General features: G+C 45.5%; 1 protein-coding gene across 10 annotated transcripts in view; it reads right to left on the minus strand.

The window, feature by feature from the left end:
* Positions 1 to 960: 960 nt before the first annotated feature.
* The window catches only part of LOC115892049 (tubulin beta-8 chain-like), a 33701-nt gene continuing 18965 nt past the window's right edge, over positions 961 to 15696 (minus strand). Inside the window, exons 1-5 of one of the 10 annotated variants that reach the window (XM_030920203.1) lie at positions 3203 to 3259; positions 2839 to 2947; positions 2652 to 2762; positions 2131 to 2156; positions 961 to 2058 (exon numbers count right to left, since the gene is read on the minus strand). In XM_030920203.1, coding sequence (XP_030776063.1) covers positions 1126 to 2058; positions 2131 to 2156; positions 2652 to 2762; positions 2839 to 2947; positions 3203 to 3259 — 1236 coding nt within the window. In that variant the 3' untranslated portion in view covers positions 961 to 1125. Of the gene's footprint in view, positions 2157 to 2462; positions 2768 to 2825; positions 2948 to 3202; positions 3260 to 3425; positions 4253 to 15696 lie in introns of those variants that run through there. The other 9 variants (XM_030920208.1, XM_030920202.1, XM_030920199.1 and 6 more) reach the window with 9 other exon arrangements.

The raw sequence follows: 15696 nt of genomic DNA on the forward strand, positions 1-15696 counted from the left end.
AGCTTCCCCAAAGCAGGCTTTGAAGTCCAGGCTCCCCAAGAAGCCTGGGGAGGAGACTCTGCCAAGCTAAAAGGCCTATCCCCAAAGGTGCCACCCTCACCCGTCTCTTCCTGACAATCTTCAATTAATTTTTGCCCTGAAGTTTTGGAGCGGGGGACAGGGAGACAGCAGACAGTACGCATTAGCCACCTTTCCAGAAGAGCATCAGCCCTCCAGACTGGGGCAGGTCAGACCTCCACTCGGGCGTTTTTCTCACTGGCTGCCAGTTGGGGGAAGCAGCATTGTGAGCACCTGCCCGTCTCCCCAGGTCCTGTTCAGAAACCCCATCTGTGCCTCTGGAGAGACTGCCCCGAGCACACAGGCCCAGCAACCACCATCTATGGCCCCCAGGACCTAATCCCCTTCTACACAGGGTTCAGTGCATGTGAGTATACACTGGGCTTGACTTTCTGCCCACTAGTCCCTGCCAGATATCCCATGCCCACCTCAAGAGAATGAGGCCACACAAACACACCCAGGCCGTCATGGTGATGGAGTGGCTGGGGTCCTACTTGCCCACCCTTCATTGCTGGTTCAGAGCTAGCTGTCTGACCACATTCCTACCCTGAGATGGGACTTTGGGGACATTGCCCACCAGGGTCACTGACCACTTTTAAAGTTCCAGAAACAGAGAGGCCAGCTGGTCCCTAGAAGTCTGGAACATGGGATAAGCCAAGGCTTGCCTTCAGAACAGGTTTTCCACCACGGAGCCGCCCAAGGCCCAGGGCATCCCCAGGTTCATGGGAAGCCTGCCTGCCATGTCCACAGCCCATGCCGACCCCTCCTGGAGCCACTGGAATGCTTGTTCCTGGGCACACGACAAACCCAGACAGCTTCAGCCTTGCAGGACAACCGTGCGCACCTGGCAGCCATAGCTGGAAGGAGGGCCCATAGAAAGAAGTTGGAGTTGAAGCCAGAGGCTACGAGAATACTTTATTAGGCAAAATCGTATACTATAAAAACGCTTTAAAATGCAGCAGGAGGAGAGGTGAAGACACAAACGAACAAGTGCATAGTGACACATGGCAGTCAGAACACAGTAAACAATCCACACTGCTTCCCCCCTTTACCTAGGAAAGGAAAGTTCTAGGCCTCCTCCTCCTCGGCCGTGGCATCCTGATACTGTTGACACTCAGCAACCAGGTCGTTCATGTCGCTCTCCGCCTCCATAAATTCCATCTCATCCATCCCCTCGCCGGTATACCAATGGAGGAAGGCCTTGCGCCGGAACATCGCTGTAAACTGCTCTGAGACACGCTTGAAAAGTTCCTGGATGGCCGTGTTGTTCCCAATGAAGGTGGCTGACATTTTTAGCCCCCGGGGTGGGATGTCACAGACGGCCGTTTTGACGTTGTGGGGGAGCCAGTCAGCAAAGTAGCTGCTGTTCTTATTTTGAATGTTGAGCATTTGTTCATCCACCTCCCTCATGGGCATGCGACCCCTGAAAATGGCAGCCGCCGTTAGGTAGCGGCCATGGCGGGGGTCACACGCGGCCATCATATTCCTAGCATCAAACATCTGCTGCGTAAGCTCAGCCACCGTCAGGGCCCGGTACTGCTGGCTGCCCCGGCTGGTCAGTGGGGCAAAGCCAGGCATGAAGAAATGCAGCCGGGGAAACGGGATCATGTTCACAGCCAGCTTCCGCAGGTCAGCATTCAGCTGGCCGGGGAAGCGCAGGCACGTGGTGACCCCGCTCATGGTGGCAGACACCAGGTGGTTCAGGTCACCATAGGTGGGCGTAGGCAGTTTTAGGGTCCTGGAACAAATGTTGTATAACGCTTCGTTGTCTATACAGAAGGTCTCATCTGCATTTTCTATGAGCTGGTGGACCGAGAGGGTGGCATTATAGGGCTCCACCACCGTGTCTGACACCTTGGGCGAGGGCAGGATGCTGAATGTGTTTATGATCCTGTCTGGGTACTCCTCCCGGATCTTACTGAGCAGAAGGGTGCCCATCCCAGACCCCGTCCCCCCACCCAGGGAGTGGGTCAGCTGGAAACCCTGCAGGCAGTCACAGCTCTCAGCCTCCTTTCTGACAACGTCCATCACTGACTCCATCAGCTCCGCGCCTTCTGTGTAGTGCCCCTTGGCCCAGTTGTTTCCGGCCCCACACTGACCTGTAAGACAGTACAGCCAGTCACTCGATGGCCAGGTAGACGGTCATCAGTGGTCACCATAATGCAAAAAGGGCCAAGTGTCATATGTGAGGTGACAGCACCATTTGCCCTACAGGTGGAGCAAATGAAACCCCTCCCCCAGAGTTACAGGACAGCAGCCTCCCCTGTTAGAAATTAAGTGAGGAGTCAAACCTGAGACAGGCTAACAGACCTCCCTGCAGGTGGCTCCTGCCCATTTTCAGGGAAGGCAGTAGCCACGGCCCCAGCTCAGCTCCCTGCAGGGAGTTTACATCAGTAGCTCTTCACCTTGAGGAGACACCTGGGCCTTCCTCCCAAAGCCCGTTTAGGAGGCAGTTGGAGCGACTTGACTGGGAGGATAGGAGGGTGTTCAGGGGCCCTGGATCCACAATTCCCATGGCGACGACCTTGGGGCACTCCTAGATTTTGAGTGGCCCTGGCTAAGAAGCCGCACCCCAGTCCTCACCCACAGCTCACCGAAGATGAAGTTATCTGGCCTGAAGATCTGCCCCAAGGGCCCCGAGCGCACAGAGTCCATGGTGCCCGGCTCCAGATCCACCAGCACAGCGCGGGGCACGTACCTGCCACCTGAGAGGGGCGGGGGGCATGAGCGAGGGGAGGGCCGCATTCCCAGGATGGCAGTGGGGGAGGTCGGGGGTCTCACCGCAGGCCTCGTTGTAGTACACGTCGATGCGCTCCAGTTGCAGGCGGCTGTCCCCGTGGTAGGTGCCCACGGAGTCGATGGCGTGTTCATCAGAGATCACCTCCCAGAACTGCGAGACGGGAGGGGCCGGACAGACCAGGGCCAGTCACGGGGGCGCCGCAGCCCCTCTCCCACCCCCACCCCCATCCCTAGGCCGCGTGTCCCTGGGGTCCACCCCGGCCACCTCGCCAGCCGCCCAGTCCCACCGCGTCCCCGGCAGGGAGCCCAGGGGCCGCAATGCAGGGGACCCACCCCCCACCACTGCCAACATCTTTCCTGGCCACCCGCAGGCCCGAGCTGGGCCCTCAGAGGCCCCGCTGCCAACCTTGGCGCCGATCTGGTTCCCGCACTGCCCGGCCTGCGTGAGCACGATCTCCCTCATGGCTAAGGTGGGATCAGGGGGGCAGGAGAAACGCGAGGAGGAGGAGCAGATGCGCAGTGACCCAGCCGCCCTCCGCCAGCTGAAATAGCCCCGCGCCCACCTCCCCCAGCCTCGCATTGGGCTCCCAGAATAAGCAACAGCTTGACTTCCACACAGGTGTACTCACCTGTGAGTCCCTTGGCGTTGAACGTCTGTTGGGGAGCTCAGGTGTCCCTGGTATGCTCCTTTTCCATGTTGGGGAAAGCTGGTCAGCTGGAGAACTTCCTCCCACGTCTTTAGTAAGACTAAATTCCTAGCTGAGGTGAAACTGAATTTTCCTCCCATGTGGGAGGGGAGGACTCTAGTTTCCACACTCACAGAGTGCCTTTGCACCTGTCCTAGATTGATGACATATTTTTGTAATTGATGAGTTCTGTCCTCTATTAGGAGACCTGTGGTCTCATAACCTTTTTATGTTAACTCAACAGGACTTCATTATAAGTTTTACTTTGGAGCAGTTCAAACCCACAGTAAGCTATGGGTGTTAGAGATAGTCAGGCCTCTGATTTAGCTAGAGTCTTCTTTAGAGTAGGATTAGCCCTTTCACCTTTCCAGAGGACTACGGTCTCCCACACAGAGTGAAGGTCATATTGGATTCCTAAAGCTGAGGATAGGTGTTGGGATACGCCTGCCGTGAAAGATGGGCCCTTGTCGCTTTGCAGGCTTTTAGATTTCCGAAACTGAGGAGCTATTTCTTCTGGTAAACATTTTTCAGATGGGGTGGGGAATGCCTCGATCTAACCAGTGAAGGTATCAGTGAGCATTAGCAAATATTTGAATCTCCTGCAGAAAGGCATCTGAGTAAATTAGAGTTGCCAGTTCTGACCTGGATAGGTTCCTCATTTTGAACAGGTTTAACTGGAGAAGGAGAAAATTGCTGGCCGTTTGGGTCATGTCAGGCACAGAGCTCTCAGTGCTGAGACACCTGTTTTAGTGTCTTGAAAAGATTTACCCCTATAAACAAATGAGACATTAACAGAAACAAATAATCCCTTCTAGGGTGAAAAGAATCATGAAAGTACTGAATTATATTCCTATGACTGGTACTTGGCATTAGTAATTTATTACCATCCTTCAGCCAGCCAGAGGGGCCCTGGACTGAAATGCAATCCCTGGCCCATTTTTGTTCTTCTTCAGAGTATTCTGGCCCAGTTCTATGTATGCTGACCAGCACACCCATAAGCTTCATTGGCCCTTTCAGTGCAGGGGCCTTGGCTGTGGCATCTACAAGGGCATTTCCTTTTACATGGTCAGTCTCTCTTTTGATGTCCTCTGCAATTAATTATAGTCACTTTTTGGCGCAAAGCTGCATTCTAACAAGCTCAAAATCTGAATGATGTTGTATGGAAAAGCCCCTGGGGGTCAGGAGTCCCTACCCATTCCAAACTGCAGCATAAGCATGAAGCTACTAAAAAATCACACTTGGAATCAGTGTAAATGTTAACTTTTAAATCCTTTCCCAACTGCAGGGGCCTCGTAAGTTCAATTAACTCAGCTTTTTGAGCTGAGGTAGAGGCCAGCAAGGCTTGTGCCTTGACTCTCTTGTGCTGACTAATAATAGCATATCTAGCCCTCCTGTTTTCCTGATGCATAAAACAACTTGCATCTGTTAACCACTCTTCCTTGGGATGGTCAAGGGATTGATCTCTCTTAAGTCTGGCTCTCCTAAATAAATTTGTTTCATAACCTGTGACATGCTTTGGCTGTGTCCCCAAATTTTATCTTGAATTGTAGCTCCCATCATTCCCATATATCGTGGGAGGGACCCAGTGGGAGGTAATCGAATCGGGGGATGGGTCTTTCCCATGCTGTTCTTGTGACAGTGAATAAGCCTCAAGAGATTGGATGGTTTATTTATTTATTTTTGAGACATAGTCTTGCTCCGTTGCTCAGGCTGGAGTGCAGGTAGCATGATCTTGGCTCACTGCAACCTCTTACTCCTGGATTCAAGCGATTCTCCTGTCTTAGCCTCCTGAGTAGCTGGGATTACAGGTGCCCACCACCATGCCTGTCGAATTTTTGTGCTTTTAGTATAGACGGGGTTTCACCATGTTGGCCAGGCTGGCCTCGATCTCCTCACCTCATGGCATCCATTGCCTTGGCCTCCCAAAGTGCTGGGATTACAGCTGATGGTTTATAAAGAGGAGTTTCCCTACACAAGCTCTTTTCCCTGCTGCCGTGTAAGAGATGTGACTTTGCTCCTCATTTGCCTTCTGCCATGAGTGTGAGGCCTCCCCAACCATGTGCAACTGTGAATCAATTAAACCTCTTTTCTTTATAAATTACCCAGCCTCAGATATGTCTTTATTAGCAGCATGAGAACAGACTAATACAACCTGTATGCCGGAAAGGCTGGGAGCACCTGTGGACTCTGGCAGGTAAGTAGCTGCGTTTATGGTTTGGCAGGCTTTAAGGGTTATGTCTGGAGTGTCTAGCAATAAGGCCTGATACTTTCATAAATATTCTCCTATTATCCACTGGTGCCCGTTAGCTTCTAGGACCACCATCCCTTGTTGTGGGGTCAAAAACCTGTAGGTGCTGTTCTAATGTTAGTTTATTAGCTTTGCCTACTAGAAAAGTGGTCACAGCAATAGCTCTAAGACATCAAGGCCACCCTGAGGCCACCTGGTCTATCTGCTTAGAAAATTAGGCTACTGGCCTTGGAATGTCCCCCAGTTTTGGGACAAGATTACCCAAGGCGTATAACTTGCTTTTTGGCCACATAGATAAAAAATGGTTCATCCAACCTGGGGACTCCCATGGCTGCAGCAGAGCACAATTTCTCCTTGAGAGTATTGAAGGTTTGCTTGCAGTTCTAATTACATTCTAGGAGCTCTAAATCTTTCCCTTTAGTGTATCATATAAAGGCTTGGCTACATGTCCAAATCTGGGCACCCATAAGCAGCAGTACCCAGCTATCTCCTAAAAAAGCCCACAGTCATTTGTTGGACTGGGACCCTTGGATGACTAAAATAACTTTTTTATTTTCTAGGGATGTTGATCAGTTCTAGAGTTTAAGATAGATTCCAAATATTTAAGTCTTTGAGTCAAAATCTGAGCCCTGTATGGTGATACCCTGTATCTGCAAGTTCCCAGGAAATTTACCAACTTAACAGTGTTATAATGTGAGTCTTACTTAGTTGGGCTAGCAATGAGCAAGTCACCTACATACTAATAATTGTGTCTCTTTCCAACTGTAGATCTCTTAAGTCCTTAGCTAGAGCATTTTCAAATAAGTGGGGGCTATCCCAGAATCCTTCAGAGATGACTGTCCAGGTTAGTTTTGAGGCTGAATGCGTATCTGGATGAGTCATTCAAAGGCAAACATATTATGAATCTGGACGCATTGAGAGGCAGAAAAATGCGTCTTTCAGACTTAAGAGTGTAAACCAGCTTGCATCCCCTAGGACTTGGTAAGTACTGGGGACAATGAGGTGTATGGAGACAACTGCATTTATTAATGCTCTAAGGTTTCTGACAAATCTGTACTTGCCATTAGGCTTTTCATCTGGTGACATGCGAGTACTGTAAGGAGACTCTCATGGCCTTAGTAACTCATACCATTAGGCTTTTCATGTGGTGATGTGCGAGTATTGTAAGGAGACTCTCATGGCCTTAGTAACTCATACCATTAGGCTTTTCATGTGGTGATGTGAGAGTATTGTAAGGAGACTCTAATGACCTTAATAACTCATGCCATTAGGCTCTTCATCTGGTGACATGCGAGTATTGTAAGGAGACTCTCATGGCCTTAGTAACTCATACCATTAGGCTTTTCATGTGGTGATGTGTGAGTATTGTAAGGAGACTCTCATGACCTTAATAACTCATGCCATTAGGCTCTTCATCTGGTGACATGCGAGTATTGTAAGGAGACTCTCATGGCCTTAATAACTCATACGGCAAGAATTTGGCAAGAAGGAGTTGAATTTCCCCTCATGCTTCTTGCCTTAAAATGTATTGTCGAGGAGTTAAAGGTAAAGTATTTAACTTTCAAATCCTTTCCCAACTGCAGGGGCCTAGTAAGTTCAATTAACTCAGCTTTTTGAGCTGAGGTAGAGGCCAGCAAGGCTTGTGCCAAGATTCTCTTGTGCTGACTAATAATAGCATATCTAGCCCTCCTGTTTTCCTGATGCATAAAACAACTTGCCTCCGTTAACCACTCTTCCTTGGGATGGTCAAGGAATTCATCTCTCTTAAGTCTGGCCTCCTAAATAAATTTGTTTCATAACCCGTGATGGGCTTTGGCTGTGTCCACAGTCAAATCTTATCTTGAATTGTAGCTCCCATCATTCCCATATGTCGTGGGAGGGACCCAGTGGGAGGTAATCGAATCGGGGGATGGGTCTTTCCCATGCTGTTCTTGTGACAGTGGATAAGCGTCATGAGATCTGATGGTTTATTTATTTTTGAGACATAAAAAATAAGTCCTCGAGGGCGAGGAGCACGAGGCTCAAGTTGGATTTGAATGGGGGAGATGTTTAGTGCATTTCCCAGAGCCTGTATGGCCCAAACCTCAAGATTTACTCGAGACAACACCTCAGGTGGTAAATGTGACAGCTCATTCTTAACTTCTTTTTTCCCCTGAGGGGTCAGGAACAAAAGTAACACTTTCTGTGCTTTATGGTCTGTGAAGGTGACCATGACTTGGTCTGAGTCAATAAACCTCTCCCCAGTAAGAGGTCAGGCATTCAGACAGTACTAAAAAGGCAGGTGAGAAACCCAGAGGCCCTGGAGGACAACTTAGAAGATATGAAAAGCAGGCCGGGCGCGGTGGCTCAAGCCTGTAATCCCAGCACTTTGGGAGGCCGAGACGGGCGGATCACGAGGTCAGGAGATCGAGACCATCCTGGCTAACACAGTGAAACCCCGTCTCTACTAAAATACAAAAAACTAGCTGGGCGAGATGGCGGGGGCCTGTAGTCCCAGCTACTCGGGAGGCTGAGGCAGGAGAATGGCGTGAACCCGGGAGGCGGAGCTTGCAGTGAGCTGAGAGGCGAAAAGCAGTGTTTTTGGGCTTGGCCATCATGAGAAGACAGGAGCCCCTTGTATTGAATCAGGACAGAGTCATCTGCTCCCACACCTAATAAGAAGTTAATGCTCCTACCTGCCACTTCAAGAGTCACCTGAGGCTCCTCCATCTCTCGATAGCTAACAGTCCAGTGGGAGCGGAGGTAGGAAGTATCAGGCCCTACCACTTTTGAGTCTGCGGGGCTCTGATGATGACTCCCTTGGAAGCACAGTGCATTTCCTTCAGCAGTGGCCGACCTTCTTACAGAAGGCACATTGGTTGATATCCAAGACACAGTGGCCCAGAGGCACGGACTGGGACTTTTACCTTCTCATGTCCTCTGCGAGGGCCAGGGGTTAAGGGGCTGCCTCTGAAATGGTGGAGAGCACAGGCTGCAGCTAGAAGCTGGGCCACTTGGGAGATTTGATTTATTTTATGTTTTCTCTGCCCTATTCCTGTGATGGAAAACTGCAGAATCCAAGTCTAAAATCTGATCCACGGGAGTCTGGAAGGCTAAGGCTCCTTTTGGCGGCTTTCTACAGATATCAGAAGCAGACTGGGCTATAAAATAAACTCCTAGCAATGCCTGTCCCTTCTTGGAGTCAGGGTCAGTGTTAGTGTACTCCCTCAAAGTCTAAATTATCCACCCTTGTAATAAGGCTAGGTTTTCATCTTTTCCCTGAGTAATTTTCCAGACTTCGTAAAAATCAAAAAGCTTTATCACACTTTTTTTGATTCCTTCAAGAAGTCAAATGATCATAATTTTTTCTCTCTATATCCCACTTTCTTCCTAATTCATTTCTCTTTTCTAGATTCTAGTTCTCTTTTGAGTCCTAGTCAGGTACTGCTGTGCCTCCTACTTGATAGGTGTCAGGTCCCTGGTTGCAGGCTGCCACCCTGTTAGCAGGTGCTCTAGCCACTCCCGTAATACACTGCTTTTCTACCATGCAGCAGGTGAGCATAAATATATGCAAATCTTGCCTGGTCAGATCATACATCAAGGTTAGCCTCTCAAATTTGTCTACAAATTTTCCTGGAACCTCTGAAAGCTATTTTAGTTTTTCCTTGCATATGGCTAACTCAGACATAGAAAAGGGTCCGTACACCTATATAGTGTCCCTATTATCATCTGTCACTTCCCAGAGAGGGCAGACATTCACCTTTGCCAGCTGATAAGAGGCTCCACCGCATGTTGTTCTGGTGAAGCTCAGATGTTTTGAGAGTGGGGTATGTATGTAAGACAGGACTTGAAGGGCAGGGAGAAGATGATGCCTGGACACTAGATAACTCTGGAAAACTAGAAGAAATTAATAACATGTTGCACACCTCACCAGAACTGGAAGGAGTCTGTGTTCTTGTGGGGTACTCGGACTGGAAGGGGAGAGTTCAGCCCCAGCTAAGAAAAGCCTAATATTAAGAGGCACTTGCATTAGAAGGGTCATCAATTATGTGCCATCCCTATTTTGTCTTTTCCTCCATCAAACATATAGAAGCCCATTTTAACTTTTTATCCTGACCAAGTATCAGAGAAGCCTATATGTAAAGTATTTCCTCCCATTTAGTTTCTTAGTTTCTCTTCAATAAAACAAATTAAGTGGCCAAAAAAAAGCGTGGGGGGGGGGCGGGGGAATGGGAAGGCTGTAACTTGTATGTTGTAATGTATTCGTCCATTTTCACACTGCTACGACAAAACTCTTTCAGGAAAAAAGTGACATGCTGGGTTTAGAAAGTAGGGTCCAGCTGCCCTATACTAGCTCATCAAAGATGACCTTATGGTTAAGAAATGAGAGAAAACTGTTAAGAAAAAGTCTCATATTCTCCATCTTGAGGCTGTTTACAGGGGGTTGTCATAAAAGAGGCTGTCACTAAACAGGCAGATCTGATCTTATCATGTAGGGCTGTGAAATGCCACATTTCAACTCCTAGTCATAATGATGGAGAGGTTATTGCTGATCTTTTCTGATAATTAAGGTACAAAAATACTAGGTTCCGAGACATCTCTTTTTTCAGTGTCACTTGGACCAGTGGCAAATTAAATAAGCAATCAGCTAAAAGTCAGAGGATCCTTGAGGAAAGTAAAAGCTAAACTGTTTGGGGCCTCTTTCCTGGGGCAGCCTCCAGGCTACTACAAAACAGAGGCAGTGAGCAGAAGGGTGACAAGATGCAGAGCACTCAGGTGAGGGACAGAGAGCACAAGGTGGACAGTCCAAAAAGAGAACTTGGCAAACATCTTCTTTAGCCAAATCTATTCTTCTCAATATACCCCAGGGCCCTAACCTTGTGAGCTTGGCCTCTAATCTGAGTATGATACCCCAGGTCTCTAACTTTGGGCTGAGTCTCTCACCCTAACTTTATACCCTAGGGCCTCTGACTTAAGTAATAGTGGATAATCGTTCTTGCCCACCTGAATGGCTTCACGACTCCAAAAGACGGCCCACCTGCCAGCTGATGGATTCTGTGTGGACTGTTTTCCTTGGAGTGGGGGTCTTGTCTTGGTGTCCCTTCATGGTGTTGCTGAACGATGTTGCTGGAAAAGAGGGTCCTGATACAGACCACAAAGTAGGATTCTTAGATCTTGTGCAGGAAAAAATTTGAGGTGAGTCAGAGAGCACAGTGAAGGAAGCAAGTTTATTAGAAATGACTCCATTACAGAGTTGGACATCCTCAGAAAACAAGAGCAGGAATGCATTGTCTTTTGTTAGTGTCTCCACTTATAAGTAACTATAAAGAGAAAGAGCTATAATTAAACTTGAAAGGTGCAGATGTACTCACTAAAGTTGGGGCTATTGGTTTTAACAATGACCATTAACCTGTTGACCTAAGTTAGCTCATTAATATTATCTTTAAGAAAAAATGCTGCTCTTCTAAGACATTCATACGTTTTTGAGGCTTGGTGGAAGATGTCTTGTATGGCCAAAAATATTCTGCAATTGTAATATGTGGCCAGCTAAAAAATGTGGCTATTTTCAGACCATAAGTATTATCCTTCTAAATGCCTTGTGAGTACCTAGCTACTCATATTAAGACAGAGTATTCTAGTCATGTTTATTAAACTAGAAGCTTGGTAACCATGAGTTCCTCTAATACAGCAAGTCTACTCCTCAAGGATAAAATGTATTTCTCAGGAATTTTGTGCATTAACACAAAGCAAATGGAGGCAGGATGACATGACAGGACCACGGGATGGGGTGAAATTAAAATTGCTAGTGAAGTTTCGATCACGCATTGTCATTGATAACATCTTATCAGGAGACAGGGTTTGAGAGCAGACAATCTGTCTGACCAAAATTTATTAGGCAGGAATTTCCTTGTCCTAATAAGCCTGGGAGCACTACAGGAGACCGGGGCTTATTTCATCCCTTCGGCTTCAACCGTAAAAGACAGCCGCCTCCAAGGGGGCCGTTCATAGACCTACCCTCAGGGGCGCATTCTCTTTCTCAGGGATGTTCCTTGCTGAGAAAAAGAATTCAGCAATATTTCTCCTGTTTGCTTTTGAAAGAAGAGAAATATGGCTCTGTTCCGTCTGGCTAACCGGCAGTCAGAGTCCAAGGCCATCTCCCTTGTTCCCTGAACATTGCTGTTATCCTGTTCTTTTTTGAAGGTGCCCAGATTTCATATTGTTCAAACACACATGCTCTACAATTTGTTTGATGGCATTTGGTATGTTTACCAAAATGGCAGAAAAGAGTGAAATTAGTCCTCAAAGATTTCTCAGGATTGGATATAAACAAAATGATTATAGTTAATATGCAAGTTGATATGCAAAAGAAATTTTGTTTGAAGCACAATGAGATTTTTATATTTATTTATTTATTATTATTTTGAGACAGAGTCTTGCTCTGTTGCCCAGGCTGGAGTGCAGTACACCATCTTCGCTCACTAAAACCTCTGCCTCCCAGGTTCAAGGGATTCTCCTGCCTCAGCCTCCCAAGTAGTTAAGATTACAGGCATGAATCACCACACCCAGCTAATTTTTGTGTCTTCAGTAGAGATGGGGTTTCACTCTGTTGGCCAGGCTGGTCTCATACCCCTGACAAGAAGTGATCTGCCCATCTTGGCCTCCCAAATTGCTGGGATTACAGGCTTGAGCCACCATTCCCAGCCACAATGAGGTTTTTAAATAATTCAAACTGATTTCTTGCTGTTGAGCAGGGAGCTGAGCAAATTTATCATGGGCCTGAGATCATGGGCTTGAACTAGGAGAAGACTGAAGACAGACTCTGGAACACACGTGATTAAATTAATTACAGTGGAAACCAAATCAAATTTAATAAGGCTGTACCTCTTAGTTTCAAGATGTTTCCCTTCATTTTGAAATGTAGTGTTATTCTGTGGAAAAGAAAACTAGTGTTTATCTCCAGAGTAAAGAACAGGGTTCCCTGCAGGGATTGATTAACTGAGAGCTATGGCTCAGGATTAAAAATCCTTCTTTTTTCCACTTATAAACTAAAAATTAATTTCTAAGCCCCTGTTGACTAAATGGACCACTCTTCTTGGATAAGGACATTCCAAAGTTAACCTGAAAAGCTAGTTCAAGCCATGGGTCACACATGCCTCGTTAAACTCTCCTCCCTTTGGTTTTAATTTTAATTTTAATTTTTAATTTATTTTTGTGGGTACATAGTTGGTGTATATATTTATGGAGGTACATGACATACTTTGATACAGGTGTGCAATGAGTAATACATAATAAAAAACAGGGTATCCATCCCCTCAAGCATTTATAGCTTATGTTATAAACAATCCAATTATACTATTTTAGTTTTTATAAAATGTATAATTAAATTGTTTTTGACTATAATCACCCTGTTGTGCTATCAAATACTGTCTTATTCATTCTTTCTAATAATTTTATTTTACCCATTTAGCATCCCCACTAACCCCCTGTTCCCCCAGTGCCCTTCCCAGCCTCTGGTAACCATCCTTATACTCTCTATCTCTATGACACCAATTGTTTTGAATTTTAGCACCCACGCACGAATAAGTGAGAACATGTGACATTTGTCTTTCTGTGCCTGACTTATTTCACTTAGCCTAAAGACTTTCAGATCCATTTATGTTACTGCAAATGTCAGACTCTCATTCTTTCTTATAGCTGAATCGTACTCCATTGTGTACATGTACCACATTTTCTCTATCCAGTCATCTGTTGATGGACATTTAGGTCTCTTCCAAATCTTGGCTGTTAGCAACATTTGTTTTTGACTGACTTCTGGATAAAAGCCACCTTAACTGGGGTGAAATGGTATCTCATTTTGGGTTTGATTTGCATTTCTATGATGATCAGTAATGAGGAGCACCTTTTCATTTGCCTGTTTGCCATTTGGATGTCTTCTTTTCATAAGTGTTCATTTAAATTTTTGTCCACTGTTTCACTGGATTACTACATTTTTTTCTATAGAATTTTTGAACTTAATATATTGTAGTGTATTAGTCTGTTTCTGCACTGCTATAAAAAACTGAGACTGGGTTATTTATCTATTTATTTATTTATTGAGTCTTATTTATTCAGTCTTATTTATTGAGATGAAGGCTTGCTCTGTCACCCAGGTTGGAGTACCCTGGCACGATCTTGGTTCACTGCAACCTGCACCTCCCGGGTTCAAGCAATTCTCTTCCTCAGCCTCTTGAGTAGCTGGGATTACAGGCGCTGCCACCATGCCCAGCTAGGTTTTGTATTTTTAGTAGAGATGGAGTTTCACCATCTTGGCCAGGCTGGTCTTGAACTCCTGACCTTGTGATCCACCCACCTCAGTCTCCCAAAGCACTGGGATTACAGGCATGAGCCACTGCTCCTGGTGAGACTGGGTAATTTATAAAGGAAATAATTTAATTGAGTCACAGTTCCACATGGCTGGGGAGGCCTCAGGAAACTTACAATCATGGCAGATGGGGAAGCAGGCACCTCTTCCATGACAGCAGGCGAGACAGCATGTATGTGAAGCAAAGGGAGAAGAGCCCCTTATAAAACCATCAGATCTCATGTGAACTCACTCATTATCAGAAGAACAGCATGGAGGAACCACACCCATGATCCAATCATCTACCAGGTCTCTCCCTCAACATCTGGGGATTACAATTCAATATGAGATTTGGGTAGAGATACAAAGCCTAACCACATCATGTAGCTATTAATTGATTTTCCGATGGGTAATTTACAAATATTTTCTCCCATTCTGTGGATTTTCTCTTCACTTTGTTTGTTGTTTCCTTCACTTTAAAAAATCTTTCTGACTTGCTGTAATTCCATTTGTCCATGTTAGCTTTGGTTGTCTGTGCTTATGGGGCATTATTTATGAAATTTTTGCCTAAACCAATGCCCTAAAGAGTTTCCCCAATGTTTTCTTGTAAAAGTTTGACAGTTTGAGGTGTTAGGTTTAAGTCTTTAATTCATTTTAATTTGATTTTTGTATGTGGCAAGAAATAGGGTTCTAGTTTCATTCTTCTGCCTATGGCTTGCCAGTTTTCCCAGCCCTATTTATTACAGAAACTGTCTTATTTTTTGTTGTATGTTCTTGACATTTTTGTTGAAAATAACTTTAGTTTAGCTGTATGAGTTTGTTTCTAAGTTCTCTATTTCATTCCATTTGTCTTTATGTCTTTTTATTCTAGTGTCATGCTGTTTTAATTACTACAGCTTGATAGTATAATTTAAAACCAGGTAATGGGATTCCTCCAGTTTTGGTTTATATATTCAGCATAGCTTTGACTATTATGGTGTTTTGTGGTTCCATATACATTTCAGATTTTTTTTTCTATTTCTGTGAGGAATATCATTGTTATTTTGATAGAGATGGCATGAAATGTATAGCTTGCTTTGGATCATATGGACATTTTTAAAAATACTGATTCTTCCAATCTGTGAACATAGAAATATCTTTCCATTTTTTTGTGTTCTCTTTCATTTCTTTTATCAGTGTTTTACACTTTTAATTGTTGAGAACTTTTATTTCTTTGGTAAATTCCCACACATTTTGTTTTATTTGTGGCTATTGCAAATAGGATTACTTTTTTGAATTCTTTTTCAATTTGTTGACTGATGGCATATAGAAATCCTACTGATTTGTATATGTTGATTTTTTATTCTGCAAATTTACTCAAGTTATTACTTCTAATAGCTTTTTGGTGGATATATTAGGCCATTCTCACATTGCTATAAAAATAATCGGTGACTGGTTAATTTATAAAGGAAATAGGTTTAATTGGCTCATGGTTCTACAGGCTGTACAGAAAACATAGCACTGGTTTCTGCTTCCAGTGAAGCCTTTGACAACTGACAATCAAGGTGAAAAATAAATCCAGTGCTTGCGTGTCCCATGGTAAGTGCGAGGGCAGGGGGAAGTAGTACACACACTTTTAGATAACCAACTCTCATTCAAACTTACTA

This window comes from Rhinopithecus roxellana, chromosome 16 (assembly GCF_007565055.1).
Source record: "Rhinopithecus roxellana isolate Shanxi Qingling chromosome 16, ASM756505v1, whole genome shotgun sequence".
NCBI lineage: Eukaryota > Metazoa > Chordata > Mammalia > Primates > Cercopithecidae > Rhinopithecus > Rhinopithecus roxellana.